The sequence below is a fragment of the Mus caroli genome, chromosome 6, assembly GCF_900094665.2.
Source record: "Mus caroli chromosome 6, CAROLI_EIJ_v1.1, whole genome shotgun sequence".
NCBI lineage: Eukaryota > Metazoa > Chordata > Mammalia > Rodentia > Muridae > Mus > Mus caroli.
In genome coordinates, this window is record NC_034575.1 from 132,219,569 (window position 1) to 132,240,874 (window position 21,306).

The window sequence follows — 21,306 nt, forward strand, 5'->3', positions numbered from 1 at the left end:
AGTAGGAGCAGAGAGACATGAAGACTGATGCTTAGCTTGCTTCTCTGTGTCATTGTGTCCGTAATCCCAGCCCATTGGATGGAGCTGCCCACCATTCAGAGTCTTCCTCTTGACTTAAACTGTACTGAGAACACCCTTAAACATACCTAGAGGTATGTTTGCATATCCTATAGGATATGCCATAGGATATTTCATATCCTATGAAGTTGACAATCAAGACTAGCCTTCACAGACCCGGTCTCACACACGTGAGTGGGAGTTGGGGGTGGAGTTAATAAATGATAGGAAAGCGGATAAGACTCTCGTTCTCATCGAAGATCTGCTTTAGGGCTGGAGAGATGGCTCAGTGGGTAAGAGCACTGACTGCTCTTCTGAAGGTCCCGAGTTCAAATCGGAGCAACCACATGGTGGCTCACAACCATCTGTAATGAGATCTGATGCCCTCTTCTGAAGTGTCTGAAGACAGCTACAGTGTACTTACATATAATAAATAAATAAATCTTTAAAAAAATTATTAAAAAAAAAAGATCTGCTTTACATTTGGTTCAAAGAATGGGTCCTCTGTGTCTGAAGACACTTAAAAAGACAAAGCTCTGTGCTCAGAAAGCACACTGTCAGCCAGAGTGAATAGTCCTTACTGGGCTTTAGGGTTTTTCCTCCTGTGCCTCAGTGCCCACGCTCATTCTATGTAGTTCTGCCTTCCCTCTTCCCTGTGCATTCCCCTCCCCTATCAAGACCTTCAGAACCAGGGTGGCATGGACAGTTTCCCAGTTTTCCAGTTGAGCAACTTACCAAGCACAAACATCAAGGCCACCCCCTCCCCCACACCCCCCCCAAAAAAAAAAAACCACAACCTGAGACAGAAGACTCCCACATCTGAGGGATTTCATGCACTCACTGTCCAAAAGCAGTGTGTTTCCTGTGTCCAGAGCTCCTCTGCCTGCCGGCTCTGGCCTCTGAAGTTTCCACACTCGGCTGCCAACTTAGAATAACAGAGCAACGGGCAGCAGGGCAGGATCAGAGCCTACTCCATCCGTGGGTGCAAGCTTTGTACTGAGACAAAGCTTGGAAGGTCTTGTTGCAGACCTTTCGGTTGTGCCCAGACCACCAGGAGCCGGGAATTAAATACCCTCAGATCCACTTGTCTGCCATTAATGTTATCAGCTTCATCAAATGCTTCCTCTTTCAGTGGTGTCTGCAGAGAAATAAATAAATCAAGCTCTTCCACATCTTGTTCCTGCCCAGGACCCAAAGTCTGAAGGCCACTCTGAGTTGAATTATCTGGAGCCCTGTCTCCCTCCTTCATTGTTCCCGAAGACCTGGGCAGGAACGAGAGTGAAATCTCCCCAGGACATTACATCAGTTCCCCTTTTCCCCTTGGCATGAAAGTGCTTCCTCTCAGAGCCCTCCCTGACTTCCCAACCCTTGTAAGGCTTGCCCCAACTACCCACCCACACCCCAGCCTTGAAGCCAAGACATCAAAGAGAGCCTGCAGGTAACCAGATTATTGACCAACGCCTGCGTCTGTTTTGTAATTTAGAAGACGGGAAATGGATTCCGGAGATGGGATATTTTTCTAGTGCAAGGTCTCCATGATCCTTAATAGTCTTTCAAGTAAAGAGGGGCATCTTTTAAGCAAAGAGTGACATTTAGAAAATATTTGTAACCCAGAATGAAACTGTCCCGAGTAATTGCTTTCCAGTGACCTTGCACTGAGAAATAAAAAGGAACCACGGTCAGTTTGTCTTTATGGGTGGCAAAATTTAGGTCCATTTTAGCTACAAAAAGAACAGTCAGTGCCCTAGAAGGGATATGAGCCAAGTGGCATGTGCCATTCCAACCTCTGTCTAGGCAACACAGATCAGGACTTCTAAAAGAAACTTTTATGCAGACACAGTAGCTCATGCCTACAATCCTAGCACTTGGGAGACCGGGGCAAGGCAATTCCTTTGAGTTAGGATTGCTGCAGCGTAAGGCCCTGTCTCTCAAAAGAAAAGAACACACAACACTTTTCTAACAGAAACTATCCGTCCTCTATAGAGAAGAAGAGAGGACTCTTTAAGGAAGCTCCATGTGGCCACCATCACTCTCAAGACCCTGTCGCCACCAAACTGTTCCCTCCGTACCCCACCTGGCTCTTTTTCACCTCCCTAGAGTTATCATTTCATCCATAAATACTTCTGGGTAGGCCTACAAAGATAAAGGCTGCTTATAAAATGAGAGCCATATAAGCCAGTGTTCCAGCTCCACACCAGTAAATGCCTCTGCCCGCGCTTTCAGTGGTCACCTGCTGGGAAAAAACCATATACAGTGTGAAGCAAAGTCTTAGAAAGGGCCTCAAGGTTGCAGGTGGTTGGTGGATCTCCCCCGCTCCCTCTTTAAAAGCAAGCAGTCATAACTGAACAACTGCATGGTGCGTGTTGGCTGGCTTTGACTGTCTCTTAGAAGAGGATTGGATCCAAGGTTGAGATTTGGGTTGGGGGTGCAGGGTGGCGGTGGTGGTGGTGGCGGTCGTGGTTGGTTGTTTTTTTGTTCCCCCGGATTTTGGAGTGTTGACTTATGGTGAGACAGGTTGGTGGTAAGTCCCAAGTCTAAACATGAGTTCTCTTTGTATTTCATATGTACACTACACTTGTAGCCTGCAGGGAATCCGATGGGTTGTTTTTCAGTTGTTTTGTTGATGAAACAAATGTCACAGTGTGGCGTTTTCCACTGGCAGCATTATATAGACACACTCAGCAAGTTTCAGATTCTGGGGGCCGGATTCAATGAGCAATGGTTATGCTTATCCTGACCTTCTCTCGCCCACCCCATACAGGTAGCCTTCAGGATTCACACCCCACACACTGATTTTTGAGACAAGTTCTCACTGTGCAACCCAGGCTGGCCTTAAATTCACCATGTAATCCAAACTGGCCTGAAGCTCCTGACAGTCTTCCTGCCTCAGCCTCCCAAATGTGAAAATTACAGGCTTACACCACACACTCTGCCCGAGACTGTCCTTGACTTACGACTTTAATCGTACTTGCTATCAAGAGCCTGTGTGCAGTTCCATTCATTGTGTGTAACCTGCTTGGGTTTGCTGAGCTTCTGGAATTTTCTAGTTTCTTGTTCATATTGTGTCTCTAATTACTTAAACTTGACCGTTATCTCTTGCCTTTCCCCTCCCACTCTTCCCTTGTACACTTTAGGCAGATTTGATTAGTTGATGTCATAATTTGTTTTTAATTTCCTCTCTCATCTCCAATATGCTATTAACCCTGTTCAGTCTACTCTTTTATTTCGTATATTGTACTTTTTGGTTCTAGAATCTTCATTTTTGTTTTCTAAGTTTCTGTTTTGATAGTTCCTGTATGTCATTACTTATTGTGACTGCGGTGTCCCTGAAATGCTAACAGCTTCCTTAAATTCCTTTAAAGTCTCTTTAGCGAATCCCATCATTGCCGCAGAATCTGTTTCTGTTGGTGTCCTTTTAATAACAGGTCACATCTTCTGTGTCTAGAAAAGGCTGTGTTGGTGCGGAACTTTACAGTTAGCATGTTGAGAGAGACTCCGGGTTGTGTTCTATCCCTGTGATGAGTGTTGACCCTCACGCTTGCAGGCAGTTCATCTATTAACCGGTCACTTCTAGCGTGTAGCAGCTGGTTTACATTTTTCTGGGACAAACCTGTCTCAGCTTTGCCTTTAGCCCTCAGTAAGGACCCTTTGTAGTGTAACACAGGGCTTTCTACACTAACATGTGGCCATGCTGGGGTGTTGACAGAGCCTTTTAACTTAGTGAGTCTCTAGCTCTGACCTGTTTCTCTACTACAGTGGTCAGGAGCCCGGGCTATTGTTTGTACCTCTCAGCCACACAACCCCTGCTTTTGAGTCTCCCCGGGGTGTGTATTGTTCAGGAGTCAGACAAGAATGTGAGAGAACTTTAGCATGCCCTTTTGGAAGTTCTCTCTGGTATGCTGCCCTTGATAAGGCTTCTGCAAGTTTCTCCATTTTTGTTGCCTCCTTGCATCCTGACAACTCACATGAGTTCTTTTCATCTTCAAACTGCCTTGTACAGTCGCTGATGAGGGTACTCTTGGGGAATGGATATATATTTAAGAATAAAGTTCCTTGTGTTTTCATCTGGAGTCATTGTCCAATATCTTTACATGGATTTTTTTTTTTTGAGTTTATTATGTCCATTTTCTGTGAAGTCTTCCTGTAGGAAGTTTGGGTTGAGAGGGCCACTCTGCCGTTATTGAACCTGGAACTCCTCTTTCTTTCTTAGGTGAATGGTGGCTGGTTTTAAATCCTTTACTGTTCCTGTCATATCTGAGAGAACATATTGCCTGAGCACCAGTCTTCAGCAAGATACTGACGAATCTTTCACTCCTTTTTCTAGTTGGTTAGAACTCTTACCATTTAGTGATCTAGGATAGTAATAAGTGTCCTAGGATAGCCGTCCCAGTGAGGAAGGATGCTTGAATCTGTGGCATCAGATCATACAGCAATCATGAAATAGGCCTTCCCTTTCTATGAGTGTTGTATGCTGTGTTCATTATATCTTTTGTTCAGTGCCTCCAGTGATGAGGAAGATATAGTAGAATTTTAAAAAGAAAAAGATCGCTATTTTCATGCTAAGCTAATATAAACGATACATGAGCCCCCACCTCTATCTCTGACCCTGGTAGAGTCCCATTTCCCTTTCTTGGGTTTCTCACATAGGCAAAAGTGATGTCTTTGGCATTGTTTTAACATTTAGAACAATGAGTAAGTTTGTAGCCAGAATAGGGATCAACAAAAAGTGCTCATTTTGCTGCTGAGACTGCCTCAGAAACACCCGTGGCCAGGGTGTCCCATGATGATAGATGTGTACAAGTTAAATCTAGCTCATATATTTCTGTGGGCAGATACCTGGCCTGAGCTTCAGCAGGGAACCCAGATCTCCAGTGAGCTGGTCTGTCCTCAGCCCAGCCCCACAGCTACTTTTCTGCTCTAGAGCTGTGGACACTTCGGGTGTCCTCAGCAGCGTGTAAATCCAAGGGCCATAAGGAGCCCTCCCTTCCTACTTCCGCTATAAGGATGATCTGTACACTAAGGGACATGCTTCTGAAAGCTCCATCAAGTACAAAATCACCATTCTACAAAAACCTCAGTCATTGCTGCTGAGAGCAGGTTTCTGTATATGATTTTTGTCCCTGGGGTCTGTGTGACAAGTACTGTAGTACTTGCAGATTTTAGAATCTAATTCTGATTCTTTACCCACTGGCCACGTGGTGTGAGGAAGTTGTCTGTGGTTCACTTCTATAATCTGTGAAATGGGTATAGAGTATATGTCTCTCCTAAGAATGATCCAAGTTTTAAATAGTAAAACCCAGGACATAGAGTAGAGTCATCGTGAATCGCCATTGCTAACTGCAGTAACAATACCTGGAGATAGAGAAAAGAAAGCTTAAGGTCACCAGAGCAACTGGAGAGGAACCCCTAAAAACACCTCACCTCTGAAACCTACACAGAGGAGTCAGTTGAGGAGAAGACAGAGAAGGGCATTGGATTCCTCGTGTTTTTCAGGCACTGGCAGATGCCAGATAGAATGTTGATGGACGTTCCTAGCTTGTCCGGGGTAGGAAGGCGATTCAAGTGTGTGCTCTGGAGTTTTGTCTGAGCCACGGGAGAGACAGAGGGATCTGGGTTGAGAGAGGCTCCATGCTTCAGTCCAGCTGCCTACAGAGCAACGGTGAGGTCGTGGGGCTGCAGACTCGCGGTGGTCTGTGATTGTCTTTTCTTCTGCCCCACAGATAACTGTGTCCAGAGGACACCCAGGACGCCAGCGGAGAGCGTGCACCACAACCCTCCCACCATCGAACTCTTACATCGCCCCAGGTCACCCATCACCACAAACCACAGGCCTTCTCCTGACCCCGAACAGCAGCGGCCCCAGCGGTCCCCCCTAGACAACATGAACCGCCGCCTCTCGCCAGTGGAGAAAACCCAGGGGCCAAGGCTACAGCAGGAGAACAACCACCAGGAGGCGTACCCCCTGTCAGTGTCTCCTGTAGAGAATAACCACTGCCTGCCCTCAAGCCCCTGGCAGGAGAGCACTCGAGTCATCCAGCTGATGCCCAGCCCCATCATGCACCCTTTGATCCTGAACCCCCGGCACTCGCACTCGGTGGACTTCAAACAGTCCCGGCACTCCGAGGATGGGATGAATCGGGAAGGGAAGCCCATCAACCTGTCTCATCGGGAGGACCTGGCTTACTTGAACCACATCATGGTCTCTATGTCCCCACCGGAAGAGCACGCCATGCCCATTGGGAGAATAGCAGGTGAGTGAGCTCAGCCCCCTCGCGGCTCAACAGTAGCCGCGCTGCCAGCCACACGCCACTGGCGGTGTTATGAGCCCACCCTCCCGCAAAAGTTTGGGAAGAGCAAGGGGAAGCTTCTGCCTGCCTGAGACCGAGTCCCTAATGGCCTGGTTAATGAGCCACTCGGAGAGAGTAGTAGTTAATGAGCCTCAGAAATGTTAAGGAATGAATGTCCTCCATCCAGCTCACAAGGAGAGCTGCCTCAGAATCACAATCACGGCTGAGGGAAAACATTTAGAATCAAAGGTTTATGAAGTGCTCTAATGGGCCCGTCCTGAAGTTTCCAGGTGCTAATTAATGACCAGACACAGCCTAAGAGAACCTTTGTCTCGGATTCGTGCCTGTAATCCTGTCCTGTGGACAGCAGCTCAGTGCTGCTTTCCCCTTGGGAGACGGGGCAGAATTGGGATTTAGGGTGTAAGTAGGCAGGTGTTGCTATGTCATTTCGACAGAGAAAACTCACTCCCAGATTCTTTTTTCAATTATGTTGGAAGGCCCAAATGTGGTCTCCTAACAAGAAACCAAGGAGGGAGGGTAAGATTCTACCAATTAAAACTTCGCTAGCCTGCCCAAATTTTACATGGAATTCCTTGGGGCACCTACGATGTACAGATAAATACATCCGCTGTGCTGTATACAGCGGTGATTTAACATCCAGCATCCTCTCCCTTGGAGAAGCACATATGAACCCCATTAGGATACAGGGCAGATGATGAAAGTTTCACCGCTTACCCGTGCAGAGTACAAGTGTTCATCGAGCGAGCGCCTTCTGTGCAGCAGAAGGCCAAAGCGGTGAGAAGCTGTGTTTGGACTGGAGGAGCCCGGAGGCTTCACTAGGGCTGGGGAAATGGGAAGCAAGTGGCGGTGCTTCCCTTGGTAGAAAAAGACTCGGAGTTAGGGTAGAGCCCCATGAACATGATGGGGATAAACAGCCCTTCTCCCCAGCTGGTACTGCCGCATGTAGCAGTTTTCCCAACGAGAGCCCTGCTTCACCTCTGCCTTAACTTCTTGTCTCCTCTTAAGTCATCCATTTCTAGGCGTTTGCCTGTCCCTGGGTACACCTCCACCATTGCCTTGGATTTATTGCTATAATAATTTACATCGAGGTTGTTGAATTAAGACAATAAAATGGAGAGGCTGTGGGGAGATAGCGAAGTCTTAATGCGCTCTGTTTAGGCCCCAGGCCCCAGGGGTCATGGCATACACCTGTGATCCCCGTGCAGCAGAGATGTACTTCCCTGCGACCTGCTGACCAACAAACCTAGCCTACTTGGCCAGTACCAGACCAGTTCCAGACTGACCCTATCTCAGAAGACAAAGTAAATGGCACCAGTGCAGTGACGCCCAAAGCTGTCCTTTGTCCTCTGCCTGTATACACATGCTCGAGCATATCCATACACACACATGCACACAGATCAAAAGAAAATGGGCACTAAAAGCACGGCTCGGTGGTAGAATGCTTGCCTAGCGTGCATAAAGCCCTAAGGTTTGATGGTCAGAACCGTAACAACAACAGCAAAACAGCAACTGTCTGCGGCTTGCATGTTTTCAAAAGCTGTGCAACCAGGAGTGTGTTTCAGATTCCCTTCAAAACAGGTTTAGTGACAGAGGAATGGGCTATGGGGTAATATGGGGTTAGCCATGAGGTATTGGGTGATTATGTGGGTGAGTGGATGCATGGTGGTTCATACCATTATTCTGCTTGTACATGAGATTGGCTTTAATAATGAAGAAACCTCAGGATGAGTGGTCAGGGGCAAAGAAGGAAAAAAACCTTACAGAAAAATCTGAATTTCCTCAGACCGCTAGAGGAAACAGGATGGGGGTGAGAACTTCTAAGCAATGGAATTGTCCTTAGCTGCATACCGTCTTGGTCCTTCCTCTACGCAGTGTTTTCAGATCCTATTGCTTGCCTATAATTCTCAGGACAGCCCTCTGAGGTTGGATCCCTGTGATGTGCATGGGTCATTTGTACAGGGGAAACCACAAGAGAGATCCAGCCCTGAAGACACCAAGGCTTTCCCCAAGGTCAGAGGAGGCTTTGGTGTCACTCCGCTGTTGTCTGCAGTGCTTCTCTTGAGGGTATAGCTTCCTTCCTTCCTTGTCAAGGTCGTCCATGTCCACTGTCATTTCACCACAGACTTCTTAAGAATCTTAAGATAAGCATATAGGTCCAGAAAGAAAACCTGCATGAGAGAAGGAAGAGGGAGGAGGGGAGGGAGAAGGAGGGGAGGGAGGAGGGCTGAAGGAATTATTTAGGCATACAGTACTATCTGTTTCATCGATTCTATCACTACTTTTAAAACCATAGACCCAAAAAACAGCAGTAGATGGAGGAGGCTCAACACTTCAGATGCAACTGGAGGTAAATATCATATTGAGCAATTTTAGTCAGTCCCACAAAGGCAAATTAGCACATTTATCTCTCATTGGTGGGTCTTAGATTTTTATGGAGATACTCAAGCTCATACAGGTACAGGTATGAAAATGTAAGAAACTGTAGGGTAACAAAGGAAATGAGCAGGAAGGGGAAAGGAAAGAAAAGGGAGGCACGTGGTATGGCAGACTGCTCAAGCACTTTTTATTCTTGCGTGAAAGAGTCCTTATGTAACCCGGTGCCATACAAATACAGGAAGCCTCGTGGAACGTTGAGTCAGTCCAGTGACGACCCTCAGTATCCACAGATGCCTTGTTTTGAGAACACTTAGAGAGAGCTCGTGTGTGCTTTTGCTTGCCTCTAAGAAGGCAGAGTGTTCTCGATGATTATGCCCGGGTCAGATCTTGTGGGGACAATGCATTCATTCCTACAGAATGATTGAGTCCCATACAAATATATATTAATGTTCTTGTGATCTTTGTAAACGTTGTAAAATCCCTAAATATATACATTACCGAATGCACTCAAATTCCAGATGAGCCGATTTAACTGGCAGGCATTGCTTTTTTATGGGGTGAAATGCTGGGGTCATGGTCAGGTTGGGTGGTCGTTCAGGTCCCTTCCTGCTCTGGAAGTCCACAATCCGACAGTGAGTCTTGATTCTACAGCCCTCTGCGGAGGTGGTTCATAGCCCCACACTCCTTTGGCCCCTTTGGAGGACCCTCTGCTCCTCCCTCCCCCAACCCTCTGTCTTTCTGGGCTCCTAAGATCTTAGTAAAAGTGATTCTGTTTGTTGAAGGTCAAAGTCTGTGAGTCACTGCTGTTTACGCTGTAAGATTCTGTCTAGTGAGCAGCCGTAGATGCTTTTAAACCTCTGCAAAGAGGCTGTTAGATGCAAAAAACGTCGTTCCTTGAAGCCCTTTAATTGAGCACAGGAAGAAATGAAAGTGCCACCAAATGTCACACTGATGAGTAACTCCGCTGGAGGGTGTGGACAGAAACACTGCTCACCAGTGTAGAGCAAAACACAAGCCCAGATCCTTGCCATTGTGTGTGGTGTGTGATTGTGTGTGTGATTGATGGGGTGTGGGGAATCTGCCTTTAATCCCAGCACTTGGGAGGCAGAAGCAGGCACATCTCTGTGGGTCCAAGGCCAGCCTGTTTTACAGAATGAAACCTTGCTTCAACATAAATATTTTTTTAATAATGTATTTACTTCTATTTTATGTACATTGGTATTTTGCCTGCATGTATATCTGTATGAGTGTATCAGATTCCCTGAAACTGGAGTTGCAGACAGTTGTGAGCTGCCGTGTGGGTGCTGGGACTTGAACCCAGGACCTCTGGAGGAACAGCCAGTGCTCTTAACCATTGAGCCATCTCTCCAAGCCTAAAATTAACATTTTTAATAAATAAATAAAAATAATGCTCGGAATCTGGGGAGTAAAGAAAAAGCCATTTTAGGTGGCGAAAACTCAGGCACAAACGTAAGAAGCTATAAAGACACGAGTGTTCCTGTCTGTTCCTAGTAGAGATACAAGGCCAAGAGCTTGTCTCTCCAAGTCAACTAAAAAATTATTTTTCATAAACTCTTCTTTACCCATCTCTGAAAAAAACTGATGAATCATGCAAATAAAAGATCACATAAACTATAACAATTTACCCTTGGTCTTAACCATATGGGAAAACTAATTTAATAGGAAAACTCAGTTAATGATTAGCAGTTTAAATACAGATTAAATACAAGTTAAGTCTATTTAAATATAACATGTTTTAATTTTACTTTGCAAATTAGAAGGAGGTCTTGGAAATTGTCCTCTGGATAAACATCAGGCTGTTTGTGTTGGAGTCCTTTCTTAGGACTAAGTGAGTTGAGTAGAAGCAACTTTTACAGGTAATGGAACTGAGAGTCACCTACATCGGTAATACAGCCTCAAGCCTGTGTCCCCATCCCACCCCAAATACTTCTACTCAGAGACCTCTCAACAAGGATTGGAAGCCTTGGCCAAAGTGTAGCCACCACCTGATTCTGTAAATGAGTTTATGGGGGAAAGCCAGCCACACTTGTATAAAATTATCGTCTATGTCTGCTTTCAAACCATGACCCAGGCATGAATACAGTTGAGTCACTTCAGAGAACCTCCGGCCAAACATCTTAGATATTTACCAATTGGCCTTGTACATAAAGAGTGGGGTGCCCCCCATGAACAGTCAGTATTCTGAGCACCTCAGACATAATTTAGGCTGAGGATACAGGAAGCATAGTTCTTGTTGGCCAGGAAATGCACACTTTAGGTGACGAGGCATGTCTGAGTCACGTGAAAAGGACAATAACAAATTATGTCATCCAGTAGACAATTCAGGGCTGCAGGCCATGCTCACTGAACAGTACAGCACAGCCGCAATGGCACCGTTAGAATAAAGAAAACAGCTCAGTAACGTAGCTTCTTTGCACATTTGAATTTGTAGTCACATTTGTTTATTTATTCAAAAATGATCATGTATTTACAATATGCGAGACATTTCTCTATGTGAAAGACACAAGATTGACCAGTGCTTTGATCCTCCTGCCTCAGCCTCCTGAACTGGGATTACAGGTGGATACCATCACACTGGGCTCAGACAAGTCTTTTTTTTTTTTTTTTTTTTTTGTCATTTTGATTTTCTCTTAAGTAGATTTTATATTTGTCCCTTTCTTAACCTTAATCTAAATATCTGCCAAGGAAAGATTCATTAGTTATCTGACATTCATTTTATAACCCACAGTTTGTCTGTTTTTTAAAAATCCAGTAGCCCAGGCTGACCCTAATCCTATCTCAGCCTCCTGAGTGCTGAGATTATGGGCTTGAACCACTACATCCAGCTTCATAGCTAATTCTTAGCTCATTTGCTAAGAGCAGGGAATTTAGTCAAAGCCCTTGACCTACAGTGGCTGGGTTCTTTTCTTTCTTGTGAGCACCTGATAACTTTTGTTGCAGTATTTCAATCTTGTCAAACTTGAACTTCTTTCAGGATGCCATTATTCAATTGACTTAACTACACCAAATAAGACTTAGAATTCCTTCCCACTTCAGGGTCCCCTCACTCCAAGCTCCCCACTAACACACTTCATGGCAGTCTTTCGGATCCTTAGAGACAACCTTTGCTGGGCCTGGAAAAAGAACATGCTTGCCTACAAGATTACATCTTTAACATAAGCAAGAAGATTCGGACTAGGGAGACATGAGCATCCTTGTCAAGGGGCCCAAACAATGGACTTTCATGTATATTTAGTTGTTTGTTATAGAAACTCAACCCTGGAAGCCTTCAGGGGAGATGAGGGAGGGAGTACAGGGAGAGACCCCTAACATAAAGGGTCCGTGTCTCCCCATTACCAAATAATGGGGAAACAGAGACCTAGCTAACCATCTCTTGTACCACATGAAGCTTCCAATACCAGGACTAGGTTACATCTAATTAGGTTGTTGGCAAAGGGGTCCCATGGCAACCCCCAAATGACCCAGGCTGTTGCCAAGACCTTAGGTTGCTCTCCACAGACTACAGCAAGGCCCCATTGCTGAAGAGAACACCTACAGACCTCACCAACTGAACACGGAGAGGTCAAGCTGGTGTCTCATAGAGACTTCACCCATATGTTCCAATAGCTTTGGTACAAGAAGGTATTCTGTTTATGTTTCTAAGAGAAACCTTTGATTGATTCTACACACTATCAAAAAAGAAATGTAAACACCAAGCCAGCCACAAATCCTTTAATCTGCAATGTTGTCCTCCTGGCTACATGATATGGTAGGGCAGTGGTGGCACAGTGCTTATGGAAGCAACCAACCAATATCTGATTTGACGACAGTCCACTCCACCAGATGGAGCCGGTACCAGACACTGCTTGGGTGACCAAGAACCAGAGACTACATAAGCCAGGGACTTATAGTAAAACAAAATACTACTGGTCTTCAAAATATATATATATTTAGCAGTAAATAAAGTGACTTCTAATGACATTCTGCTATGCTCATAGATCAGTTCCTTGTTCAGCCATCATCAAAGAAGTAGTCTCCTGCAGCAGATGGGGACAGATACAAAAACCCACAGACAGACAGACAGACAGACAGGCATTGTGCAAAGAATGAGAGACCTTGGGACACTCGCTGTAAAGAGGATGTCTCTGTCAGACCCCTCCCCTGAGGGCTTGTGGAACCCTGTGGCGAAGAAGGCACAGAGAGTCTTAGAGCCATGGGGGATGGAAGACACCAAGCGAACAAGGCCTTCTGAATCAAGAGCATCAGTGCACATAGGAACTCAGAGACGGAAGCAGCAAGCACAAGGCCTGCACACGTCTGCCTCTGCATGTGTGTTATGGCTTCCAGTTTAGTGTTTTCATGGGGACTCTTGAGTGTGTGAATGGATGGGTCCCTGAACTCTGTGCCTTTTCTTGGGCTCTTCCCTTTTGTTTGTTTGGTTTGGTTTGTCTTAATTCCGGTGTGTTAGGTTTTGTTTTATCTTATTTTATTATTTTCCCTTAGTAGCCTATTTTCTGAGAGACTAAAAGGGAGTAGATCCAGAAGGGAGGGGAGGTGGGGAGAATCAGAGGAGTGAAGGGAGGTGAAAATGTAATAAGGATATAGTATGTGAGGGGGAAATTTTTATTTTCAATAAAAGGGGAGCCTTCAAGGAGGATGGTAGGAGGTGTGGCCTCAGAGGCCCTGGGGCAGTGGAGGATAGACCAGGTACTCCAGCCTCCTGCTCACCTTCTCTGCTACCTTCCTAGAAATTTGAAGGAGAGTAACTTCAAGTGAGGCTTTTGGATTCTTCCCCCTTTTGTAAATGAGCCTCAGGAATAGCCTTTAAGATAAAAATAAATAAGATAAAATAAAAAGAGCCATAGAAATGAGGATCCACGTCATTTCTAAGCCTTCCTAATGAGGAGTGAGGATCTCATGTTAAAGGACAGAGTTGTGGGATGTTTCCCTCCGCCAAAAGGATGCCATAGTTGTGTTGCACACACTGAAAGAGCAACTCTCTCTCCCCTGCACTGTCCCAGGGACTAAGTAAGCCTCTGGAGCCCTCCATCCAGAGCCCTGTCTTGGTAGGGTCTTGTACTGAAGAGCCAGGGCATCCTCAGGAAAGCAGGACGGACCTGTGGGTTCCCCCAGCCTCTGCAGTCAGCAGGATGGAATGCAGTTCTTGCCTTCCAGGTCAGGGCGTAATACTCCAGGCTTAAGGCTCCTTTCTTATCTGTAGCATTGGGAATACTGCCCACTTCTGGGCGATTTTGATTGATGTGACACACAAGTGGGTTAATTTAATGCTCACAGGTCCCGGTCCCTCCTCTGCTTCACTACAGAGCTGTCATACTGTGGGACTAAGAGATGCGTGCAGCACTCAGGTGTCCATCCTGAACTGGCAGGGGTGTTGACAAGCAGTAAGTGATGCTAACCCACAAAGCAAGCACACCCCTCCAAACCCCCTCCCCAACTTCCTTCAGAATTTGCATCTGTGACCTCTGTCCCCTATGCTTTGCCCACTGTCCCTTTTAGAGGAGGTGGGTAAGATAAGGACTAAGACCGTTCACTCCATCTGGAATGTTCTAAGTGCTTCTGACCTCTCACATTCTATCAAAGGCGCTGTACTGGTTTCAGCGTGAAATCAAAGAGCTCTAGAGAGGAGGAATGTTTCAGGGTAGTGTTTAGAAAATAGACTGTTTCCCCATGTTCCCACCTCTCAGCTGTCCCTGGATATAAATCCAGAGGCTACACCTACCTGTAGCAAAACCATGGTGGGGGACTGCTAGCCTCCTGCTATAGGCTGTATCTCACTTGGTCTGAGCGTGAGTCCAGTGTCTGCCTTCCTCCTGCTGCATAACTCGCCAATAGCAGGAAAGAGTCCGTTTGTTTGCAAGGCCCGGAAGCATCAGTGTGGTTCCTGTTACCTGTCCCCACCGCACCCTTCCCCAGCATTCCACTGCACACTCACGGTCTCTGTTTTCCTCCACCACAGCAAAACACAAGCAGTTGTCCATTGTACACACACAGCTGCAGGTCAACACCCAGTTGGCAGTGCTGGATTTAGAGACTCTGTACTTCTGGGCAGTAGCTGATGTGGTCTGGGGTAGGGAAGAGCAGCTGGATGGCAGAGGATCCCCTCTATGCTGGGAACCTGTGTGCCTATAAAGGGCACCCCAACTTTCACACTCTTTGATATTTATGCCAAAGAGTGCTGTGTCGTAGGGACTTGCCCTATGCAGCCTTAGCCAAAAGTACCTCCATCCACCCCTGTTTTTACAACTGGAATTGTCTCCAGGCCCTGTCACATACCAGCTCAGATGGAAAAATCACTGCCCAGCTCAGAACAATGGCTGTGGCAAGCTGGCCGCCACTTCTCAGTTTATATCTTACTGTACCTGCTCTGGTGCTGGGCTTTCAATAAACTTAGCAATTTTGAGGTCATCAGTGTTAAAAGTGTAACCAGGAACACTGAACTTTGTGTCCCATTGGTTCTATAAACTTAAACGCATGGTACAGGCAGGGTTCATAGACCATCACGTAAAATTCCATTTGAGCAAGTAAAACAACATAAAAACAACTTTCTTAGAAACTTCCTGGAAAGTTAAATTTTATTCTCCATCATTACACATTCCCTTTGTCTGTAATTTGACCCGCCTACTCAGAATTTTTAAAGATTGGTTTTGTCTAACAGGGATTTTTTTTTTAGAAGCCATATTGGTTATGTGTGAATTGCCCATCTTTTTTATATTCTCTGTCCTGTGAGTTTATACAATAAGTCTCTAGTAGGAGACAGACGTGGGAGTGAAAATATTTCTCTCTAACCACAGGAAGGGATTTTTACAATGCTTATTAGAGCCAGGTACCTCACCCAGCAGGAAACAGGGAGCTGCTCTTCCCTGCAGTTGGAAAGGAGCTTTATCTGAGATAATCCATTCTGTAAACTTCCTCTAGAAGAGGTGATCCAACTGACTAGCATTTCTTTAAAATACTCAGATGTCCCTATATGGAAGAAAAGACCTTGGCCCTAGTTTCCTTTCCCTTTGCTCTGATAAGAGAGGGTTTATTCTGGCTCACAAATCAAGGTACAGCCCATCACGGTGGGGAAATTAAGGCAGCAGGAGCTTGAAGCAACTGGCTCCATCACATCTACAATCAGAAAGCAGAGAAGGATAAATAAATGTTACTGCTCAGCTCTTTCTCCACTTATGTAGTCCAGGAACCTATCTAGTAATAGCACCACCCACGGTAGGCAGGTCTTCCAATATCAGTTAACTCAGTCAAGATAATCCACACACATTCCCAGAGCCTCATCACGCTGGTGATTCTATATTCTGTCAAGCTGACAGTTAACACCATTGTCTCCTTAGGAGAGACAAACTTAGGGCTGGAGAGATGGCTCCGAGGTTAAGAGCACTGACTGCTCTTCCAGAGGTACTGAGTTCAATTCCCAGAAACAACATGGTGGCTCAAAACCATCTGTAATGGGATCTGATGCCCTCTTCTGATGTGTCTGAAGATAGCAATGGTGTACTCAAATATATTAAATGAATAAATAAGTCTTCTTTTAAAAAGATAAACTTAAAATTAATAAGTAACTTATGGTTTAAAAATAATAAACATGCATGTTCAGTTGCTTTATAGGATGGACTTTGTTAACAGAATATAGCCTATTTTATTTTATTTATTGAATTATAGCATTTTTATTATTGATCAAAGAACATTGCATCTGTACAGACATGGCATCAGACAAAGCTAGAAAATTCCAGGGGGTCTCTGATAATAGTATCCAAAAGATATAGAGAACAAGAGATTGTGCCTTTTACTTAATAGAAATATTGAAAAGAAAAATAACTCAGGTGGCTTATACTTCTATAGTAAATAAGAAAGGACATGGCTGTGTGGTCAGACAGTTATTTTTATCATCTGGGCATATTTTTTAAAGAAACAGAGAAATCAATAGTGCTATAAAAGCCACTTACACTCTGAGCTTGAAGCAACTGCTTTATGCCATGAAATTCCCCTTGCTACTTCCGTTAGTGGCTGAGTAATTCAGTGTGTCTTGAATGTCAACGTTTTTATTACGCAGCTAATGTTGGCTTTGCTGGATTAAATGTCATTTAAAGTGATCAATTGGGAGCTTGTTTGGGGTTACTTTCAAATTTATGAAAGGGGAAAAACACTGCAATACACAAATGTTCTTGAAGCTTACAAGTACAGTCTGTTCTCCGGCGAGCCCTGTCCTACATTCGCCATCGAGTGGGCACATTATACAGTCACATTCAGGAACCAAGTTTGAGGTCTCTGAAAAGACTACCTGACACCCCAGGGCTGGATAAGCCTTTAGCTGAAGAAATAATCCAAGGGACAGCTGGGCTGGGCCATGATAGTAAAAGAAAGTGCAGTGGAAAATCCCTGTGCAGATGAAAATGGAGGTCAGGAGAGCTGTGTGCTCTGTGCCTAAGTCTGAGCTCTGCGTGGGGGGGGGGGGGGGGGGGGGGGGGGGGGGGGCTGGAGCCCAGAGGACTGTGCTTACCTTGTGTTAACCTTACTGCGGTGGATACAGTAGAGCTAGGCATGGAGGTGCTCACCTGTAACCCTATCACTGGGTAAGTGAAGGCAGGAGGACCTTGGGACTTACCAGCCAGCCAGTCAGGCTTCACTGATGGGTGTCAGGTTCAATGAAAGACCTTGTGTCTCAGTGCATAGCAGTTAAAGAGATGCCCAGCCTTGATTTCTGGCTTCCACATGCGTTTGCACTCATAGGTATACACACATGATTGTTACCACTCAGGCATGCAGAACAGGGGCCGTGAGCACACTTCATTTTCTCCTCACTGAATAGCATTTTCGGGTAAGACTACAGAAAACTCAAGTGTGCCTGCCCTTTGATTGTGGCACCAAAGCCAGACTAGAGAATCACAGCTTAGTTCTTGTCTTAGTCCATCCAGGCTGCTGAAACAAAATGCTCTAAGGTGACCACAAACAGTGGGAATTAGCAAAATGTGGTGGTACATGCCTGTCACCTCAGCACTTGGAGGGTAAAAGCAAGAACATCACCACGAGTCTGAGGCCAGCCTGGGCTACATACTGAAACTCTGTCTACAAAACAGGAAGTACAGGAGAAGAGAGAGGGAAGAATGGAGGGAAGAGGAAAAGGAAGGAAATGCTGCCCCCACTTTCTGGAGACTCCAGGGTTGAAGGGCAGAGCTCTAGTGTCTGTTTGAGGTCTGCTGATGGATGTTCCCTCTCTTTCAAAGGTAGCACCTTCTTGCTGGGTCCTCACAGATAGATATGTAAGGGAGCTCTTGCAGTTATCTTTTATAAAGGCACTCACTGGGGCTGGCAAGCCGGTTAGGAGCACTCGCTGTTCTTGCAAAGACCCCAAGTTCAGTTCCCAGCACCCACATGGCAGCCCACAACTATCTGTACCTCTGGTTCTGGGGGATCCAGCGCCCTCTTCTGGTCCCTGTGGGATCCTGCAGCCTGTGCTACTAATTTGCTCACACAGGTGGGCATGTAAATACGTGAGATGCACATTCAGGAAGCAGCTGGAAAGGGCACCGCCTACTCTTAAGCCAGGGGTTAGTCCAGCATCTGCTATGCCCAGAAGGTGCATGTTTGTCTCTGTTGCGCCTTGGTCTGGGCTGGAGGGCAAACCAGGTACCATTCCAGCACTAGAAACCAGAGATTCACAGCCAAAACTCTGGGCTGAGCCCAGAGCAGGACGACAGTAAATCATCTTATGAATGTTTGCTGTCTGACCACTTAATCGGGTATGAGTTCTCCAAGTGAGAAATGATATTCTTGCACAAAGTTCCTTTCCACCATGATTCCATTATGATAAAGCAACTTGAAAGACCTCCAAAGGATGATTTAATGAGAACATCTGTATTTTTTTAAATGCTAGGCACAGTCCCCACAGCCAACGTCACCAAGCCACATAGTTTTTAATTTCCCATCATTTTTTCATTTCTTGCTGTTTTCTTTTTAGCCCCCGTCTTCCACTATCCCTGCAGCATCTTCCACCATCTGCAAAATAGTCTAATCTTTTAATTTTTTTATCATACTGTTCTCATTGGAACACAAGATTTTCTTTCTGGTCTTGAGGAATGGACCAGTCGGTAAGTGTTTGCACGGGGACCTGACAGTGACCCCCCCCCCCAGAACTCACATAAAGGCAGTATATATCTGCAGACCTCTGTAAAAACAGTTCTAGGGAAACAGACAGTCTAGATCCCTGTTCAGTGAGAGACTGAACAGGGATCTCTATCTAAATAGAGATATTTAGACTATATCTCTAACATAAATAAGATGTAGGTGAAGGGGCTGGAGAAATAGCTCAGTGGGTAGGTGCTTGCTATGCGATTAAGACGACCTGAGTTTGAATCCCAAGCAGTGGTGTAAAAGTCAGGTTAAATGCCATGTAAAATGCACAGCTGTAACCACAGAATTAGGGACGGTGGTGGATATAGGTGGGTCTTTAGAACTTGCTGGCCTGCCAGCCTAGCAGAAGTGGTGAACTACAGGTTCAATGAGAGGCCCTGTCTCAAGACAGTAAGGCAGACAGAGCATGATACCAGTGTCTCCTCTGGCGTCTCAGTGAATATGGATATGCCCACACGCACTCACACAGAGAAATTCCAAAACTAGTAAGATGGAAAATGATTTACAAAGACACTTAATGTCAGCCTCTGGCCTCCACAAACACACACACAGAGAGGGAGAGGGAGAGAGAGAGAGAGATTCTCTTTCTACCATTTATCCATCTACCCTCTCTGTAGCCCGTTATCAAAGCCTATTTATTCATTTATTCATTTGCAGGTACAGCTTGTGTGGTTCAACTTCAAGTTCTGTCATGACTTTGAACAAGTCTGCTCCTCCTTGGTCCTCATATAAAAGTGGTAGCCTTGGTCAACACCAAGTCTCCCTGGGTCAAAGGGTCAGAGGTCAGCAGGAGCTCCCCGGCTCTCTCAGGACCCATTTCATCTGTGAAATAAGGAAATAAGACAGTCAACTCCAGGCCCACACTCTTTTTCTAAATCTCGTGACTGCCTCCACAGAAACCCTCTCAACAGCCCTCTCCTCTCTCCTCTGTAGACTGTAGGCTGCTTTGGGATTATGTCTATCAGTTGCTGTCTGACAGCCGGTACGAAAACTTCATCCGATGGGAGGACAAAGAATCCAAAATATTCCGGATAGTGGATCCCAACGGACTGGCTCGACTCTGGGGAAACCACAAGGTAAAAGGGCCAACTATTTGTTGGGGAAGCTGTTGCCAGAACACAGGCTTCATCCTTGAATTGGAGGGGGATTGTCTTGCTGCCTCCAAAGCCTGCCCATGATTCTTTGGTTTATCCTCATTGGGCACACAATTAGGTAGCTATGAAGGAAGGAAATAATTAAAGATCCCTGTTTTTCCATGTGTTACCTCTGTCCGGGGCCCACGCCCCTTGACCTGGATCTGCCACCCCTGTTGTCCTTCAGTACTGAGGAATAGAGAAGTAGTGAGAGCTATATGACTCACAGGGGACCTTTGGGAAGTGTTACTTCTGTCCCCACCAGTTGGAAAGCCCCCTTTTCACAAAAGTCCATTTCTGCATGGAAAATATGTTCTGATTATAAAACACCCCCTTTGCAAGCAAAAGCTGCAAGAAGCCTGCCCCCACAGTTTTCCAAAGGAGGAAGAGGAAGTGGAATTCAAAACATAGTCCTTTATAGTAAGGAAGGCGGTTCAAATGAACAGATATAAAAAGGAGATAAGCATGATCCAGGCCAGTTGACACATAAGGAGATTAAGACCAAGCTGAGGACACCGAGGAGACACAGCCGAGACTCAAGCCTCCTAAGAAGGCAGCCAGAGCTCTTTCCCAATTGAGAAAGTCCAGTCAAAGGCCACAAACAGATAGGTCAAGGCCCCCTAAACAGATGTTTGGGTACCTGTGTCACTGAGGGACCTTCTGTGCACTGCCCATCAATATCAATGACAGTAAGTGTATAATCGTCATTGCGCCCCAAAACGGAACTTGATGTGAACCAGACATAAAGGCCTCCCACCTAAGATAGGAGAAGCCTAGAGCAGTCTCCCAAGCAGAAGGAATGAGGTCAGTTGCCGTAGAATGGGCTAGGTTAGTGAGTCCTTCTAGCCCTGACTAGGGCAGTTCAGTTTAGGAGGAGACCTTGGCCACAGTGGCTGTGAGGGCAGATAGCAGAAGGCAGCAGACCAGCAAATAGGTAGCATTCCCAGGCTGGTGAGGCCGTGTGGAGCGACTCAACAGCCTTTATTTTAATAGCTGCCTGGTGCCTTTTCTGAAATTCATTTCATTGTGTCTTTGTGCTTTTTTTTTTCTCTCTCCCTCTCCCTTCCTCCTTTGAACAAACAGAACAGAACAAACATGACCTATGAGAAAATGTCCAGAGCCCTGCGCCACTACTACAAACTAAACATTATCAGGAAGGAGCCCGGACAAAGGCTTTTGTTCAGGTAGCACTTCCTCTTTTCCCTTTCCTTCTTTTGTGAGGACATTGTTTTCTTTACATAAGAGGGAGGAGCTCTGACATGCCAATCTGAGGCCCAGAGCCA

The 21,306-nt window shown here is 45.7% G+C and overlaps 1 protein-coding gene across 6 annotated transcripts in view; it reads left to right on the top strand.

Annotated features, from left to right (window-relative positions):
• Window positions 1–21,306, top strand: part of Etv6 (ETS variant 6) — a 230,945-nt gene that overhangs the window by 204,280 nt on the left and 5,359 nt on the right. For all 6 annotated transcript variants that reach the window (XM_021164909.1, XM_029478404.1, XM_021164907.2 and 3 more), the window contains 3 exons: window positions 5,778–6,308; window positions 19,824–19,966; window positions 21,107–21,207. In XM_021164909.1, the coding sequence (XP_021020568.1) occupies window positions 5,778–6,308; window positions 19,824–19,966; window positions 21,107–21,207 (775 nt within the window). The remainder of the gene's footprint in view (window positions 1–5,777; window positions 6,309–19,823; window positions 19,967–21,106; window positions 21,208–21,306) is intronic.